Source organism: Cervus elaphus, chromosome 4, assembly GCF_910594005.1.
Source record: "Cervus elaphus chromosome 4, mCerEla1.1, whole genome shotgun sequence".
Taxonomy (NCBI): Eukaryota; Metazoa; Chordata; class Mammalia; order Artiodactyla; family Cervidae; genus Cervus; species Cervus elaphus.
Genome location: NC_057818.1, coordinates 23,224,753 through 23,244,277, shown reverse-complemented (window position 1 = coordinate 23,244,277; position 19,525 = coordinate 23,224,753). Strand labels below are relative to the sequence as shown.

The window sequence follows — 19,525 nt, the reverse complement described above, 5'->3', positions numbered from 1 at the left end:
TCTTTCACAGCCATCAAGTGGCTTTTTTTAAAACTTTTTATGTCGAAATAATCATAGACTTAACAGGAAGTAACAAAAATGTACAGAGGTCATGTGTAGCTTTCACCCTGCTTCTCCCAGTTGTAATATTTTATGTAACTATAGTATAGTATCAAAGCCAGGAAACTGACATTGGTACAGTACTATTAACTAGGCTAGTACTATTAACTAGGCTACAGACTTTACTCAGATTTTCTAAGATCTACATGCACTTACGTGTGTATGAGTGTACAGTGTTATTTGTGTATGTGTGTGTGTTGTTTGTGTAGGAAGAAGCAGAGTTCAGTGCAGTTTTATCATGTGTATATAATCATGTAACAGCCACCACAATCAAGATACAGAATTGATCTGTCACCCCAAAGGAACTCCCTTGCGCTATCCAGGACACTTTTGAAAAATAGAATTGCAATGCTAATATTACACATCAGCTGTAACTTTCATTACAATTTCTGCTGTTAAGGAAATGAATAGCTATTCTTGGAGTTTCAGTTATTCTTTTTTTCCAGCCGTTTCCAACTTCTTCCAAGCTGTTTCAGAAACCTGTAGCTTTCTGAAATGCAAAGTAGAATGTAAAATGAATATTCTTTTACTGAGAATTAGAGGTTTAAAAGCAATTCCTCAGAGTAGCATTTTCCAAACTGTGTTTCATGAAGTCTTAACAGTCTTATTTCCAGAAGAATTCCATGATCCAATAAATGCAGAAAAGACTGAATTGAGCAAAGTTAAATAAGATCCTTGACTTTAGGGCTTATTTTGAGATTTGAGTATAACTCGAATCTCAAGAGGAAGCATGAAGTATACACTTAAGTAACAAAGGGATAGAATATAGTAGAAATATTTTGGAATGTCTGTTCAAGGCACAATTCTCTTTTTTCATTTGGAACTGCCCTCTCTTCCAGTCCATGGGGCTGGGCCCCTGGTGGCCAGCTTTACATTTGATGACCCTGCTCTCTCCCACTCCACCCAATTATAATTAATGATTTAATAATAGCCACCTGCCTCCAACTGAGCCAATCAGATTCTGCTTTCTGAGATCAAGAGAAAGTAAGACTCCATGGCTGAAACGTGGGAAACTGGGAGCTATGGGGCAGCCATCTGCTACCATGTTAAACTGCAAAGGAAAGAAAATGTATCTAGAAGGAGAATAATGAGCAAGCATACAGAGAAAAATGAAGAACTAGATGGAGAGCAAATTCCTATAGTTTTACAGTCCCATTCCCTTCCTAAGACACAACCACATTTCTGCTACACAGTTCTGTGAAATAGCCCTATAGCCTTATATTAAAGGCTTCCAAGGTAGAGCAGTGATAAAGAAGCCACCTGCCGGTACAGCAGATGTTAGAGATGTGGATTCGATCCCTGGGTCTGGAAGATCCCCTGGAGGAGGAAATGGCAACCCACTCCAGTATTCTTCCCAGGAATAGTCCATGGACAGAGGAGTCTGGTGGGCTACAGTCCATGGGGTTGCAAAAGAATCAGACATGACTGAGTGACTGTGCATGCTCTTATATTAAAGTCTTTTTTCATTGTATTTGCTTGGTGAAATCAGTTTTTATAGCTTTCAGTTAAAAGAACCATGATTAATATAATGTTGATTCCCAAACTTAAAGAATGGCACCCATTTCCCAGCGATCATCGTTCTGGATTAATGTTCTTCAGAGCACACCTTGAGAAATGTCATTATGAGAAAAGGAATTAGAAATAGTGAAACCACATGGTTTATTAATTTTTGTAATTTGAAGAGTTTTAGACTCCCAGTTTATGACTTGAATGAGCCATTTACTGGTGGAACTTCAGCTTTTGTGGGTAGGCTTGAGGGGAGAAGCAGAAAGGATACTTTGTAAACCATTCCACTCTGCCCTCTATAGCTAGATGCAAACTAGCCCTGGGAAAGCAGTACTGTGATTCCCTTCTCAGATTTCCCTTATCCATACCACCAGATGTCTCCACTAAGGAGATTATGACTTCAGTTCTGTTTTCTTTCTCTCATAAGCTTCTCTAGAATCAAAAGTTCCAGTTGTTCAATCCAGATTCAAAAATACAGTGAAAGAGGGGTCCCTGCATGGGAGGTGGAGAATTCTCTGACATTGCAACACTGCGTTGTTTTGTCCCAGATCACATCGGCTACTAAAGGCGTAGCAGCTCGTCAGGGCAGCTGTTCGCTAGAGTACTTGTGCGCCGATTGCCTGAGTCATGGTTCCGTAGAGGGCCATGGAGCAGTTTCCAACTCTCCCGGATAACTCCCTTAGCTCACTTCTCTTCCGAAAAGTCCCTCCAATCCAAGATTTTACCCCTCCAAAGTTTCTCTCTCACTCTGTTCCCTTGTTCCTTGGACTCAGGTATCCGCGTCCCCAGATCCCATTGGTTCAGGATGAGGGCCAACCCAAATATAACAAAATCATCTCTCTGAGTGGGTACCATCAAGTTCATTAGTTCTCACTTAAGAATGTGATATGATCAGAATAACTGGAATGGTTGAAGGATTAGCTCTTAATAAAATTGTAAACTAGGGGACATTAATCTTTGAACCTATCTGCTCACTTTACCTGTTAAGCATTAAATAGAATTAAAAAACATCAGACTATTTTCGTGGCTTTATTTATTTTTGTTTGTTTTAACAGCAATCTCTACATGTATGCTCAGTCTTTTATAGTTTCTGTTAACAGTGTCTGTACACAGGTTCTAGAGAATATTGGTTTTGAATAAGTGTCAAGAGTCTTTTACTGAGAAATTCACTATGAGGTGAAAATCTGCAGTCTTTTGGTCCATTTACAAAATTATTGTGTTTGGGGGTTGGCAGCTGCTGTTTACTTTTCATTGTATTACTACTGTAATATAAATATGTATGTTTTTCCAGTTAAGTCATCAAGCACCCAAAACTGCTCAGCTCAGTTCTACTGATTCCACAGATGGCAACTTAAATGAACTTCATATTACAATAAGATGTTGCAACCACCTGCAGTCCCGAGCAAGCCACCTGCAGCCACACCCATATGTTGTGTACAAGTTTTTTGATTTTGCAGACCATGACACAGCCATCATTCCCAGTAGCAATGATCCACAATTTGATGATCATATGTGTTTCCCAGTGCCAATGAATATGGATTTGGATCGATACCTTAAGTCAGAGTCTCTGAGTTTTTATGTATTTGATGATAGTGATACCCAGGAGAGTATTTACATAGGAAAAGTCAATGTGCCTCTAATTTCATTGGCACATGACAGATGTATTTCAGGTAAGCGTATTTCTTGAATCCATGAGATTGTTTTTTAAAAAAGACCTAAATTATTCCTCAGTGTTATTGATATGATCTATTTGTAACTAATCTTTCTAGCCTTCTAAGATAATCTTAAACTTTGGACCCACAATATTATATTTTTGTAATCATTTTCTTAATAGTTATTCTAAGGATTACAGTATGCACCTCAGTGTGACACAAAGCACTTAAACTTAATGCTAATAACTTCCACTGAAATTTAGAAAAATCTGCCCCTATATAGTTCCATTCCTTCCCCCTTCCTTTATTACATTGTCATACATATATATATATATATATATATATATATATATATATATATATATATATGGTATACCTATATGTGTTATAAACCCAACAGTACAATGTTAGTTATTGCTTTATATAACTTTATGGCCTTTAAGAGAAGGGAGAGTAGATATAGGAGACTTTTATATTAACTTATGTATTTAGCATCTCTGGTATTTATATCTTCATTTGGGTTTGAGTCATTTGAGTCATTGGGTCTGATGTCATTTTCTTACTCCAAATAGCTCTATTTCCTCTCCATCTTCTGTGTTAATTATTTCATATATTTTTTTATCTTTATGTATTATAAATCCAAGATTATAATTTTTTAATTATGCAATTGTTCTTTAAATCAGTTAAGAAATGAGGAAAAACGTATTTATACTTTTTCTAATTACCTATGTAATTACCTTTATTTACCTCTGTTTCTTCATATTGATGTGAGTTACCATCTGGTATTACTTCCTGTTAGCCTGAAGAAATTCTTCTAATTTGTCTTGTGAGTCAGGTCTGCTGGCAGTGAATTCACTTAAGCATTGTTATCTGGCAGTGTCTTTATATGTAGCTTTTATTTTCTGAAGGATAGTCTTGCTGGATATCATATTCTTAGTTGTCAGGTTTAGTTTATTTAAGCACTTTTGTATATCAGACAGTTGATTCTGGCATTCATTGTTTCTGATGAAAAATCATCAGTTAATCTTGTTATGTTCCCTAATACATGATACAGTTTTCAGATTTTCTTTGGGAGTGGGGGAGGTCGTTCAACAATACCACTATCATGTGTTTAGTTGTGGATCCCTTTGTGCTTTTTCTACTTACAATTTGTTGAGCTTCTTTATGTATAGGGTACTATTAGGTATCAAATTTGGGGAGTTTTCTGCCCCTATTTCTTCAGTTATTTTTTTCTGCCCTTTCTTCCACTTCTTAGGTTCCTGTTACACATATGTTCATATGTTTAATGGTGTCCTACAGATATCTGAGGCTCTGTTCATTTTTCTTCATTTTTTTTCTTTTCAGCTTGGACAATCACTATTGATTAGTCTTCAAGTTCATTGAATCTTCTGCCAGCTCATATCTCCTACTAAGCCCCTCTATTGAATTTTTTCATTTCAGTAATTATACTTTTCAACTCCAGAACTCCTTTTTAGTTCTGTCTCTTTTTATTGAGATATGGTTGATGTATAATATGTTACAGGTATACAACATAGTGATTTGTCATTTGTAAGGGTTATACTCCATTTATAGTTATAAAATATTGGCTATATTCCATATTTTATAATATATTCTAGTTCTCTTTTTATAATTTCTCTCTCTTTATTATGTTCTCTGTTTTATAATTCATTGTCATCGACTTTCCTTTAATTCTTTATTTTTTTTGGCTCTTTGAACATATTTACAATAGCTGCTCTGAGGTCTTTGTCTGCTGAGTCTCACATCTGGATGCCCTGAGAAAGCATCTCTGGGTGACACTCTATCTGTGTATGTAGCACATTCTCCTTCCTGTTTCTTTGCGTAGCTCATGATTTTTTTTGCTGTTGTTTAAATTTGGACATTCAGGACACCATATTTTAGCATCCATAGATTCTAACCCTCCCAGGATTTCTGTTGCTGTTATTGTTTGTTTGGTGACTTGGCCTGTACCATTTCTGTAGTTTTGTTTCCCTTGCTATAGCCACTGATGTCTCTGCTAAGTTTTTGTCTTAATTTTAAGCCTGAACATAGTTTAGTGGTCAGCCTATGGTTGTTGAAAGTTGTATTCAAACACCTTGAGCTGTCAGGCTTCCACCCTTTGCCTATGGGTCAATGTATGGCTTAGGTAATGCATTCAATGTTTAGATAGTCTATAAGTCTCACATTCAGCCAGGGACAAGTAGCTTCTTGTTGTTCAGTAGCTAAGTCATGTCCGACTCTTTGTGACCCTGTGAACTGCAGCATGCCAGGCTTCCCTGTCCTTCACCATCTCCCAGAGTTTGCTCAAACTCATGTCCATTGAGTGGTCAAATATTGGAGCTTCAGCCTCAACATCAGCCCTTCCAGTGAATATTCAGGGTTGATTTCCTTTAGGATCAACTGATTTGATCTCCTAGTTGTCCAAGGGACTCTCAACAGTCTTCTCCAGCACCACAGTTCAAAAGCGTCAGTTCTTCCGTGCTCAGTCTTCTTTATGGTCCAATTCTCACATCCCTACAGGACTACTAGAAAAACCATAGCTTTGACTATATGGACCTTTGTTGGTAAAGTGATGTCTCTGCTTTTTAATATACTGTCTAGGTTTGTCAGGTAGCTCTCATAGCTTAGTTGATGAATCTGCCTGCAATGCAGGAGGCCCAGGTTCGATTCCTGGGTTGGGAAAATCCCCTGGAGAAGGAAATAGCAACCCACTCGAGTATTCTTGCCTGGAGAATCCATGGACAGAGGAGCCTGGCAGGCTGCAGTCCATGGGGTCACAAGAGTCAGGCACGACTTAGCAACTAAACCACTAGGTTCATCATAACTTTTCTTCCAAGGAGCAAGTGTCTTTTAATTTTGTGACTGCAGTCATCATCCACAGTGATAAGTCTGTCATTGTTTCCCTTTTTTCCCCATCTATTTGCCAAGTAGCTTACTAGAGTCTTTTCTGACTCCTATTGTTCTTACTGAGGTTCAGTAGATTTTCTTGAACAAGTGCTTGTTAATTTGTTGTATACCTTTGATCAATTTCTGGAGTTCTTAAATGAATATTTTTTATCATTTTATGCAGTATTACCATTGCTTTTTGTGGAAAATATTTACTGATCTCTTCACTCAACCATTCCGTATGTCTCACCTGTGCCTATAATAGAAGTTTCTCACCTCCCTGTATTCCTTTTTTTCTACCTAAAGTCTAGAGTTGTTTAGTTTTTCCTAGCCAGCCATTAGAAGAAGTGTCAAACACTTGAGAACCAAGTAAACAAAAGTTATGCTTGCAATATAGAGTTTTTTTCCAAGTCAGGGATTTTCATATTGAAAACTCTAGTATAACGATTAAAATGTGTGACTCAGTATTACATATTCAGCTAGGTGATACTTTATGTTTTGGGTGGTTTGTTTATTTTCTAGACATTTTTTGTGTGCTACTATTAATTTGGAATGATTTAACAGATCCCAGTAAAATATATTTAAAATTATAATAGAATAATGTAGTAATATAAGGACTCCTTAGGATATATACATTATTATGTATTATATATAGATAAATTTTGAAGTTTTAATGTATTTTTCTACAGAGACACAAGAATATCAAGTCAAAATGAAGGTTCTTATTTGAGTTATAACCCACATAATATCTTGGAAGAAGACTAAAAATTCTGAAGAATCTCTGAATTTAATTTCAATGAATTAAAATATTTATAAGTCAATTTTCTCCTCTTTGAATCAGTATTATCTGTGAGGTCTTAACTTTTAAAAGCAGTGTGCTTGAGAAATGAACCTGTCATAGATCCTTTTGTCTTATTTTATTCTCTTAAGCCATTTGAGTTGTGAGTAAAAGCTAAGTTTATTTTTAAAGTTGTGGGTAGTTTCTTTTTGCTGTTCTTTAATTCTTATGGTAATAAAACTTCCCTCTAGCATTAATTACAATTATATTTTTGTAATTTGACAGGAATATTTGAGTTAACAGATGATAAAAAGCATCCTGCCGGAACCATTCATGTTATATTGAAATGGAAATTTGCTTACCTTCCACCAAGTGGTTCTATAACTACTGAAGACTTAGGAAATGTCATACACAAAGAAGAGTCAGAGGTTGTTCAAAGACTACCTCCAACATCCTCTGTTAGTGCACCTATTGTAGTGAGTAACAGTGACTTTGAATTTCCTATAAAATTATTATTATTCCTACATAATTATTATTATTATTCCTTAATAAATAGCCACATAAAAGAGAAAAGAAATCTGAAAAGTATGTTCATTATGCTCAGTTTGACATGTTGGTTTATCTTAGGCACCAACACCTAAACCAAGACGTTTAACACCTAAAGATAAGAAGGTATCTTTTATGGATATCACACCACATCAGCATTATGTAAGTAGTAAACATTCAAAATACTGCTTCCCCCCACCCTTGTCCCACATAACAAATATTTGAAATAAATGAGTAGTATACCCTACCTGATTAAATGGAAACAGGTAAATAAAACACTTCTTCTTCCTTTATAATTTTACCTTTGTAATTGGCACTGGGTGTAAATGTTAAACAATCTTACTCTTGATCTGAATCTTCCGTTGGCCCCATGTCTCTCTCCAGATATCACCCCCAGTCCTCTTTCCCCACTTACCATAAAGCAAAACAGAACAAAACTCTTCAAAAAGTTGTCTTAGTTCTGTCTCCCTTTCCTCAAACTGTTCCTTGCTCACACTAGTAAAGCTTTTCATCATTAAAGTCACTCTTGCTCAGGCCACAGTGACTCTCACTTTGCTATATCCAGTGATCAGTTCTCTGTCCCTGTCTTAGCTCCCAGTAACTTTTGGCACAGTGGAACACTTGCTCCTTTCTCTCTTGGCCTCTGGGATAGCACACTTTCCTATTTTTCCTCCAGCTTAACTTATTCTTCTCATTCACCTAGACCCCTTCTCTTCTCAGTCTGCATCTAGGTAAAGAGACCTTATCCAAAGAAAACCAAAGGCATGAACAAACATAACAAAACAGAAACATAGTCACAGATAGTCACAGAAACAAAGAACAAGTGTAGTTGCTAAGGGGTTGAGGGGAAGAAAAAAGTAGACAAAAGAGATTAGGAGATACAAAGCCCAATTGTAAAATGGATGGGTCATGGATATGAAATGTTCAATTTGGGGAACACAGTCAGTAACTGTGTAGTATCTTTGTATGCTGACACAGCCTAACCACTGTGCTTATTGTAGTGATCATTTTGAAATGTATAGAAATATCAGATCACTGTGTCATTTAACAGAAAACTAACACAGTGTTACAGGTCGGTTATACTTCAAACCACATACATACACTACCATGTGTTAAATAGAGAGCCAGTGGGAAGCCGCTGCGTGGGCACTGGGTATTCAACCCGGTGCGCTGAGAAAACCGTGAGGGGGTGCGACGGGGCAGGGGTTGGCGGGAAGGTTCAGGATGGAGGGGACACGTGTGTGCTTGTGGCTGATTCACACTGTTGTATGGCAAAAGCCAGCACAATATTATAAAGCAGTTATCCTCCAATTAAAAATAAATTTTAAAAAGCTCATAGGAAAAAAGATCAGATTTCTGGTTACCAGGAGCAGGGGATGGGGGAAGGGAGAATTGGATGAATGTGGTCAAAAGTACAAACTTCCAGTTGTAAAGTGTAAATAAGTATTAGAGATGTAATGTCCAACATGATAAATATAATTAATACTGCTATATGTTATATATAAAAATTGTTAAGAGAGTAAATGCTAAGTGTGTGTGTATGTGTGTGTGAAAAAGTCTTAGGATGATTTAGGATTTAATACAAAATAACATATATGCACATTTTCACATTAATATAAGGAGACCTCTACTCTTCCTGAAGATAGGAAGGAAATTTCACCAGAAGTGGAACTTATACCAGAGAGAGAAATTGATATGCCAACTGTTTCACATATTCCCGAGGTATGTGTTTATGTTAAAATTATCTTGAAAGGTTTCTTTTTTAAATACTTTGTCTTTGCTTTGACATGGATCATTGGGACTTCCCTGGTGGTCCAGTGGTTAAGAATCCCCCTGCCAATACAGGGGATACAGGTTCAGTCCCTAGTCCAGGAACTAAGATCCCACATGCCGCAGGGCAACTGAGATCGTGAGCTGCAACTTTTTTTTTCCCATTTATTTTTATTAGTTGGAGGCTAATTACTTTACAGTATTGTAGTGGTTTTTGCCATACATTGACATGAAGAGCCGCAACTTCTGAAGCCTGCACGCTGTAGAGCCTGTGGTCTGCAACAAGAGAAGCCACTGCAACCAGAAGCCTACACACCACAACTAGAGAGTAGCCTCCACTTGCCACAACTAGAGAAAGCCCACGCGCAGCAGCGGAGAGCCCCGTGCACTGCAGTGAAGACCCAGTGCAGCCAAAAACGAAAAAAAAATTTTTTTTTAAGAAATCATATCACTGATCCCATTCTATATGACTTCCGTGGAACAGAAAGGTCCAACATGTTACCAGTGTAATAGTTATAATTATGCAGAGATTAGTAGGTAGTAAATACACATACAAATTAAAGTATAATGTAAAATTCATTTTGAGATTAATGCTTCTGAATATTTAGTTTGTAATCAGATTTTAATTTATCTGCGTATTTTCATTTGTGCAGCTTAAGTGATTATTTTCTCATGAATCAAATATAAAGTGCATGTCAGTATATTTACTTGCTTTATTATCATTCAAGGGCTTCAGCAAGAATACTATAAATGTGATATAAGCAATAATATATCACTGTGCTTTTGCCTCTTCAGGTTCCTCAGGAAAGCAGTGTAGATGAGGTAAAAGAGAATACTGAGAAAATGCAGCAAGGAAAAGATGACGATGTGACTTTACTGTCTGAGGGTCAACTTGCAGAACGAAGTTTGACTTCTTCTGAAGATGAAACAGAAATAACTGAAGAACTGGAACCAGAAGGTGACTTCCTTTTTTAAATTACCATTATTTCCCTGACTCTGCTTTGCTTAATCTGTTCACGCCTCATGGAACATCGTCATTTAATCATGAGTCTACTTCATGATAGCTGTTTCTTGACAGGAGTGATGGGGTGTAGTTCAATCTCGTCAGGTGTGGTCAGGTGGAATTGTTGCATATCTTATTTCAGACTCAGTGCAACACAACGGAACACAAGTACTGTTGCTGACCATGTGCCAAACTTATATTTTAAATTACTTTATATTCTCTTTGGGTTCAGTACTATTAGCTGGGTTATTCTAGAGGACTTGATTTTTTTAAAATGGAGAAAGAAAAGCAACTTACATACAACATGATTTCACTTATATAAACATCTAGAAAAGGCAAACTAATCTATTGTGACAAAACATTTAAGTGGTTGCCTAGGGAAGGACGAATGGAAATAGAAAGATGCAGGAGGAAAAACTTTACAGGGGGCATGAGGAAATATTGGGGGTGATAGACATGTTCACTATCTTAATTATGGTGATGGTTTCACAGAATTATTTATTTGTCAAAATACATATTTCCAAAATGTAAATACAAATTTTGCACACAAATTTGTGTGGTTTATTATATGTCAACTTTACTGCAATAAAAACTGTAAAACTTTTAAAAATATTTTTAAATAGTAGGAATAACTTGATTTTTTACACAACAGTATAGGTTAGGCTGTTGGAAAATATGATTATCATGTCCTTTTAAAATTTTTTATTTTAATTTTATACTTGAACAAGCAATATTTTTATTTCCTTTTCTCTTTTCTAAAATGTAGTTCAGTTCAGTTGCTCAGTTGTGTCCGACTCTTTCCGACCCCATGGACTGCAGCATACCAGGCTTCCCTGTCCTTCACCATCTCCTGGAGCTTGCTCAAACTCATGTCCATCAAGTTGATGGTCCCATCCAACCCTCTCATCCTCTGTCGTCCCCTTCTCCCCCTGCCTTCAGTGTTTCCCAGCATCAGGGTCTTTTCCAGTGAGTCAGTACTAAAATGTAATGTAAATCTAATTATCTTCAGTGCTAAAAAAATTCAGACATTATTTATCATATTTTTCTTTTATGGTTATCCTTTTAACGTATGCTTATTTCTCTCTATTTCACAGGGTACAAATGTAATTGGTTTAACAGATTTAAACCAACAAAATTTTATTTCTTAACAGATGAAGAAGACAGATCAGCTTCTGACAGTGATGAGTGCATTATTCCAGGTCCTATCTCCAAGAATATCAAACAGGTCAGTAACCTGATATCAACCAAAAATGTTCTGAAATAAAGCTGCTTTTCATTCATAGTTTATAAATCTTTATATATGAAAATCTTAAGGAAGAATATTTCTGGAAAAAATTTAATGTATTATCATAATCTTATCCAAGTAATCATCTAGTATAAGAAAATTGTATTTATACTTTCATTATGTAATGGGCCATAACATATAAGTGTTAGTTTTGCTTACATGTTTTAGAGTACCTAACATCTGTAGCTTCAGTAGTTACTTGTTCAAATCAGTTGACTCCTCTGACTCCTTTGCAGAACCGTTACACAAAGATAGATTAAATCAAATCTGAATTTTAAAGAATTTCCAAAATGAGAGATTACCTTTAAAACTATAATAAGTTACATATGTAAATTCATAAACTGTTCATATCTAAATATGTCATGATAAACTGTTAAAGTTATTTCATTCTGTCCAAAAATTAAACTTTCTTAGAAGGTAATTTCATATACGTATACCTTGCTTGTTTTGTAGCACACTGCTGAAAAGTAGTATACATGTAAATTGAAATGTTGAAAAGAAAGTTATACTTTACTTTACATTGGAAGTATCCCACTTACCAGAGCATTTTTCATTGTCAGGGGAGAAAAAAGGTTTTATAAAGTAAACGTAAGTAAAGTGGTAGCTTTTTTATTCATCCAAGTTAATTTTCCTGAAATGATTAATTGTATTCTTTTATTTTTTTAAGAATTGCAATACTTATTTCAACTCTTAAAAATCTCACATTTTTAGCTTAATCTCTCTACTGAACAAGCTCATAGAACAGAACATTTCAGATGTCACAGGTGCCTCCATAAAATAGAGAAATCCATTGTTTCTGTGATTGAGAAATACAAACATGATTGATAAATACATCATCTGTTCAAAGTTTTATTATCATTGTTATATGATTGTTAATTATAATAATATCATTTAATGTATAATGTACTGATGTATGGAATTCTCCAGTATTCTTGCCTGGAGAATTTCATGGACAGAGGAGCCTGGCGGGCTACAGTCCATGGGGCCACAAAGAGTCAAACATGACTGAGCCAGTAACACTTTCACTTTCACCCACATTAGGGTTTTCCAGATGGCACAGTGATTAAGAATCTGCCTGCCAGTGCAGGAGACATGGGTTCCATTCCTGAATCAGAACATCCTCTGGAGTAGGAAATGGCAACCTGCTCCAGTATTCTTGTCTGGAAAATTCCACGGACAGAGGAACCTGGCAGGGGTCCATGGGCTCTCAGAGTCCGACACAACTGAGCACACACTCATGTAATCCGCTTGACTCAGTCTGCCAGCTCAAATGTTAAATCTCATCCAGAGACACCTTAATAGACTTACCCAGAATAATGTTTGACCAAACAGTTGTATACCTCATGGCCCAGTCAACTTGACATACAAAGTTAACCATCACATCATTTTACTAAGAACACTCCATTTAAGAGTTGTAAGCCTGCAAGTTTGATTCAGATATTTCTTTCTCCCATGCTTCACATTTCTTTCTCAGTAGTTCTGCAAGACTCTGCTTACTTCATCATGATTTTTGGATACCTTACATGGTTTAGCCTTTGAACATAAAAGTATGAGACACTGAATCAGTCCTAGGGCCTAAGGGACTAGTACCAAAGGATTTATTTCTCTAGCAGATTTACAAACAGCACTCATCTCTTTTACTATAACTCAGTGATTCCCAGGGATTCACCATCTGCAATTGGTAATCAAGTCTTCTCCCTAAGTGGGTAAATAGATCATTCTGGCCCTGCCCTCAGGAAACATTATACTAATTGGGAAGATGTGTTCATGAAAAGTCAAGTGTTAATTCATCAGTTAAATTACAATCTAAAACAATCAGGAGACAATACCACCAATGATTAGTAGATATTTGAGCTAAAGAATAAAGCTGTTCGGGGCCCATCTTCCTCATTTTCTGAATAAGTAAACTGAGACCTTGAAATAAGGTGATTTGCTGACAGTCACTAATTAAGGAAGTTCAGAGGAAGGAGAAATTTGGAGTGATTTTTCAGTAGACTTCATTAAGGATATGCCCATAGGCTGCTCACCCACCCTCTTTCTTGTGAGTTTTGTGTCTGCTTTTTCTCATTTTAAGCTGATTTTTTTCTGTTTCACTTGCCCAAAGATAGCCCCACAAAATGCCCAAGCCCAAAGAGAAAGATCTGATCAGCTACATCTAGCCTCTGGATTGGATCCATGTTTATCAGTTGTGGTCCTTGGACCCATTCAGCTGTAACCAGTCACATAGTGAAGAGGAGTGTCCACTTTAACTGTAACATCTCAAATATGGGGATACATGGCAGCAAGCACGAAGTCCTGTGCATGTTAGTGCTGGCAGGGGATGCACAGTATGTTTCAGAAATAAGAATACACTAACTAGAGCAGCCTTTCTGCAGAACAGGGTAGAAGGTTTCAGATATGATGGAGAAGACTAAATATTTTGGATTTTATCCAGGAGATACTAGGGAGACATTGCAACAGTTTATTTTCTAAACATTGTATTCATCATCTAAAAGTCAGTTTCAAAGAATGGGAAGATGTTATCTGAAATTACATCATCTCAGACCAGAGATTTCCACCCGGGGCAGTTTTCCACAGGAGGGATGCATTTTGGCAACGTCTGGAGGTGTTTTTGGTTGTCGCCGTGGGAGGGACGACTACTGGCATCTAGTGGATGGAAGTCAGGGTTGCTGCTTAACCTGCTGCAAAGCTCAGGCCCCACAGCAAAGACCTGTCTGGCCCAAAACGTCAGTAGTGCTGAGGCTGAGAAGTCCTGTATCAGACTTTTCAGTGGAATCGTGTGTATACTGACAGCATTGCTAGCATCTCAGTGCAGTTGTACAGTGCTCTTAACTAAGAATAAAGAATTTAATTTAACAAAGAAGTTTGATGAAAGAGCTATTCCTCTAAAATATTCAACTAATTCTAATGTACACATATATTTTTCCTTTGGAGTAAATTGCATTTTTTCCTTATTACTTCCAGAAAAGTAAATTGTGTTACTTTGCTACAGCCTAATAACAACCTTCACTACCAAAATGCAACGTCCTATAATGATTTTTGATGCCATCTCAGAAGTGTGAATTATTGTTTCAAGCAACCAGCTCTTCTAAGCAGTGCAAAGCCTTGGTAGCCATTAATCAAGTTCCCGTGTGGTTTTTCAAATTCTACGTTTAGTAGAAGGTACTGACCAGTACCTTATGTTAATAGGTGAAATTTAGTTTTATTAAATTATATAACAAATACAGTAAAATAGTATAATCTTTGAACACAGGAACAAACCTCAGGAGATGATCATAATGGTGAAATACAGCATTTTCTAGTGATTGTACCAATTCTTCTGTGTGCTCCTTTTGCAAATCATTTAATACCAGTCATGGAACCTTTGTCTTTGTAAAGATTGCAAAAGTGGTACAAAGAACTCCTGAATACATTTCACTCAGATTCATCAGTTGTTAATGTTTGCTACACTCAAAATCATTTCTATTCTCTCTCCTATATACATACATGTATGTATGCATTATATACACACATTTTTACATACATAATTGTAGTGAATCATTTGATAGTTGCAGAAATCATGCCCCTTTATCCCTAAATACTTCAGAATAATAATACAATACTATTATCTAATCTACAATTCTTAGTAAGATTTTGCAGGTTGTCCCTGTATTATCACTTATAGCAAGTTATTAACCTGGTCCAGGATCAAATCTAGATCACACATTGCATTTAGTTGTCACGCCCCTTTGGCCTCCTTCAATCCGTAATGGTTCCTCAGCCTTCCATGGAGTTAGTCTTTCATAACATTGACTTTTTCTAAGAACGCAGGCCATTTATGTTGTGAAATGTCCTTCAGTTTGAATCTGTGTGATTTCTCCCCTAATTGGATTCAGCTTATGTGTTTGGGTGGGAATCCTACAGAGGCAATGCTGTGTCCTTTTCAGTGCTTGATACCAGGAGACCCAGGATGTCATTTTGTCCCACTGCTGATATTCACTTTTTAAGCATAAAAACTTTTGTGGCTCCTTAATTTCTTCTTACATCTCCTCTTTCAGAACTGCTTCAGGTAGAAATCTCAGGACACTATTATAATAGCTCTCTTTGGAAGGGAAGGTATTACTGAATGGCTAATATGTAATATCTCCTTTAGTTCTCACAACTGTTCATTCATTAGCATCTACTGTGTGTCATACAAGAAGCAATCCATGGCTTCCAAAAATTTACATTCTAGGGGAAATACATTTATAGTGCAGAGGTCGGTGCTGGGAGACTGGAATGCACAACTGCTCTGAGAACATTCAAGAGGGGTGCCTAACTCAGCATGAGGGATCCTCATCAGGGATAGCTTCCTAGAGTTAGTGAAGCCTGAGCCAACTGTGGAAGATGATTAAGAGTTAGTGAAAGCAAAGGAGAGTCATTATAGCCCAAAGGAATAAAAAGCATGAGACTTTGAGAGAGTGCAGAGAACATGGCTTATTCTCAGAGTCAGAATGGTTTTAGGTTGGGCCAAGCCTAGGCACACAGGGGGAGCCCCAGGAGAAGATGCTGAAACAATAGGCCTGTCCAGAGCATTGAGGCCTCTGTATATCAGCTGAGGAAGCTGAAATCTATCCTGATGTTCTATGAGCAGCCAGTGAAGATTTTTAAGGGAGGAGGATGATCACTCACTCATTAAACAGGTGTAGTCAGTAAGCATTTACTGTGTCCCCACTCTTGTTCTAGGGACTGGGAATTTAGCAGTAAGAGAAATAAGTCTCTTGCTTTTGGGGAGCTTACACTCTTAAATCACATTTTAAAAGATCTTGTTATCAATAGTACAAAGAATAGAGGCACAGAGATTAGTTAAAAGGTAATTAACCCTACTCTGGTTATCTCCACTGTGTAGAAATGTTTTAAATTGCCTTTACCTATAGCTATAATGTCACCAAATTGAGACTAAAAGTAGTGTCCTAGATAAAAATCATTTATGCCAATTACACTCTGAATTTCAGTCATCGCCTGCACTATGTAAGCAACTTAAGATCATTCCGTTTCTTTTTTTCATGTTACAGAATCTGACAGCTCATAGTTACTTTTTAGAAATGTCGATCCTTAAAAGGAATCTAACAGATTTCCCAGGACTTAGACATATTACTCGGTTCTTCCTCTTTTCTTCATGTCTGTGATGTATAATTAATCATAGATTACTTCATTTTGTTTCATTTCATTTACAACATTTATGAGCTTCACTTTGTCAGAATGAAATGCTTGTCCCCTCCTTTCCTTTCCAAAGTGGCATAATTAGTGTTAGCATCTTTTTTAACAGGCTACATAAAGTTTAGTGGCTGGATTAAATCAAGTCATTAACATAATGTGCTACCCAATTTGCCCCTATCTCTCTTCGTTTCCAGGACATCAAAGTGCCACAGAGCACCAGTGTAATTGGGCCTTGCTGGCCTGTCAGATTCCGTCAGCCTGATGACTGCTGCTTTTACTAAAAAGCTTCTAGGCATGATAATTAATGGGGGTGGGGGTGGGGAGGGAGTCTGAGAAATGTAAAACTTTGGACATTGCTCTATGAATATTTTATTAATTTGAATAATCAGAAGTTAACAGTATCAATTTGATGTATAATACATTGATTAAAAGCCTTGTTTTAGGTCCTCAAAATAGATATCAAAACTGAAAATTTGCATCTGCCATGGCATTAAGAAAAAAAGAATTATAAATCCTTCTTTCACATTATTTCTAATTTTCACCATTTAAGCAGTGCATCGTTCAGTTTTCACAACTAAATGCGTTGCCTTCAACTCACAGATTTCTTAAGGTGTGCCCACAGGTGAGGATGAGAAATCACAGGCTAAAACAGCAACGCTCTTTTCTGTGCAATGCGTGTTTACATCTTTCTCCATTCCTAACTAACGGCAGTTTTGTAAAAGCTGCCATAGTCAATCGGATTAAAATGCAGTTCCACCTGGAAGCCAGGTTCTCGTGAACAAAGTGAGCAGGCAATCACAGTGTTGATGTCCAGCGAAACTGTTTTAAAGCTTTTGCAAAAGACAGAATGCATGATTCACTCCTGTTGGCATTCCTCTATTGAAAGTGATTAAGTTCAGAGTCAGCACGGCACCCGTCAGTGGGTGAAGCACACCCTCCCACCGTTTACATACGGGAGCCTAGCTACCCAGCCAAACGTGCTGTGTTACTCTCCTGATATTAGGTGCTTTTAAACTTATTTTTAATATTTTGCAGCTTAATTATCTCTTGCTGATATACCATGAACTATATACTGCTACATAGAGCAGTATAGTATATACTAGTATATATACTGTATGTATAGTATGTAGTATATACTATATATAGTATATAGCAGTATACTCTACTTCTTTACACATGTGCATAATATTACATTGTATAGCTAAACTTTATTTATTTAAATAAGTGCCTTTTCATGGACCCTTTGGTTTCTATCAGTTTTTGCCAATATAAACACTTCCAGCTGAAATGTTTTTATACATAATGTGTGAAAATTACTGTTTTCTGACATCACACTTTTTGTCAAACTAATGAGTAAGAAATTATATCACTGATGATTCCATTTTAAAAGCGAATAAAAAGATATATTTGTACATACATGCTTATGTATTTTTATATGAGCAAACAGATCTAACATTGGGGTTCGTGTAAGCAAAGGAAAGGCTTCTCAGGTGGTTCAGTGGTAAAGAATCTACCTGCCAATGCAGGAGAAGCAGGAGACATGGGTTCAATCCATGGTTTGGGAAGATCTGCCCTGGTGGAGGAAATGGCAACCCACTTCAGTATTGTTGGCAGAGAAATCCCATGGACAGAGGAGCCTGGCAGGCTACAGTCCGTGGGGTTGCAAAGAGTCAGACATGAGCACACACAAGCAAAGAAAATGTTTTAAAGTATATAATCAAAACATTGTACTGCAGTATCTCTGGGGCATGGGTCTGGGCAAGAGTCAGCAAACATTAACCCATGTGTCAAATCCAGCCCTCTACTTGTTTTTGTAAATAAAGTCTTATTGGGACACACCACACCAATCATTTACAGGTTATCTGTGGCCTGTTCATGTACAAGAGCAGCGTTGAGTATTGCCACCAGAGACCATTATAGCCTGCCATGCAAAAAATATTTGCTATCTGGCCTTTACCGGAAAGAAACATCTGCCAACTCCTAAGTTAGGGAATGGGAGGAAACGAGGAACTTTGATATTTTACTTTCTAGAATTTATATTGTTGAATTATTTTTAGTGATGAGTATAGACTGCTTCTGGCCTCCCCTACTGGCTCAGCGATAAAGAATCCAGCTGCAATTCAGGAGAGGTGGGTTCGATCCCTGGGTCGGGAAGATCCCCTGGAGGAGGGCACAGCAACTGACTCCAGTATTCTTGCCTGGAGAATCCCATGGACAGAGGGGCCTGGCGGGCTACAGTCCATGGGGTCACACAGAGTCAGACACAGCTGAAGCGACTGAGCACGCACACACGCATAGACTGCTTCTAAACAGGGAATAATTTGTTAGCTAATTGTGTACTAAAATGTTAACTCACAACTGAAGAATAGTTTAATAAAATGTTAACTAATAACTGAAGAATAGTTTAATATGAGTTGTAGAGTTGTAGAAGCTTTTCTATAAATGTCTTAGAGAGGGTCAATACATAGAGGGTGAGTCTTTTCTGGTTTAGAGCCATGGATTTCCCAAGTGTGGTCCTCAGACTAGCAGCATCAGCATGACCTGAGAATTTGTGAGTGATGCAAATTCTTGGACCCCACGCTAGACCTAATGAAACTCTGAGTTGGGAGCCCAGCAATCTGTCTTGTCAGCTCTTTCATGCTGTCCTGGGGTATGCTGAAATTTGACAACCACCTCTTTAGGGAAAGGCGGTACTTCTCACCATGGCTACATGTTAGAACCACATAGGGAGCACATTTAAATGCCAAGGCCCAGGCTTCACTCAAATCAGTTAGACCAGAATTTTCTTTAAAGCTCCCTGAGTGATACTAGTAGGCAGCCAAAAT

The 19,525-nt window shown here is 37.2% G+C and overlaps 1 protein-coding gene across 3 annotated transcripts in view; it reads left to right on the top strand.

Moving 5' to 3' along the window:
* RPGRIP1L (RPGRIP1 like) overlaps positions 1-19,525 on the top strand; it is a 98,300-nt gene that overhangs the window by 52,895 nt on the left and 25,880 nt on the right. The window contains exons 17-23 of one of the 3 annotated variants that reach the window (XM_043898485.1): positions 2,897-3,275; positions 7,204-7,394; positions 7,546-7,626; positions 9,085-9,186; positions 10,030-10,192; positions 11,389-11,462; positions 16,895-16,996. In XM_043898485.1, coding sequence (XP_043754420.1) covers positions 2,897-3,275; positions 7,204-7,394; positions 7,546-7,626; positions 9,085-9,186; positions 10,030-10,192; positions 11,389-11,462; positions 16,895-16,981 — 1,077 coding nt within the window. In that variant the 3' untranslated portion in view covers positions 16,982-16,996. Of the gene's footprint in view, positions 1-2,896; positions 3,276-7,203; positions 7,395-7,545; positions 7,627-9,084; positions 9,187-10,029; positions 10,193-11,388; positions 11,463-16,894; positions 16,997-19,525 lie in introns of those variants that run through there. The other 2 variants (XM_043898483.1, XM_043898486.1) reach the window with 2 other exon arrangements.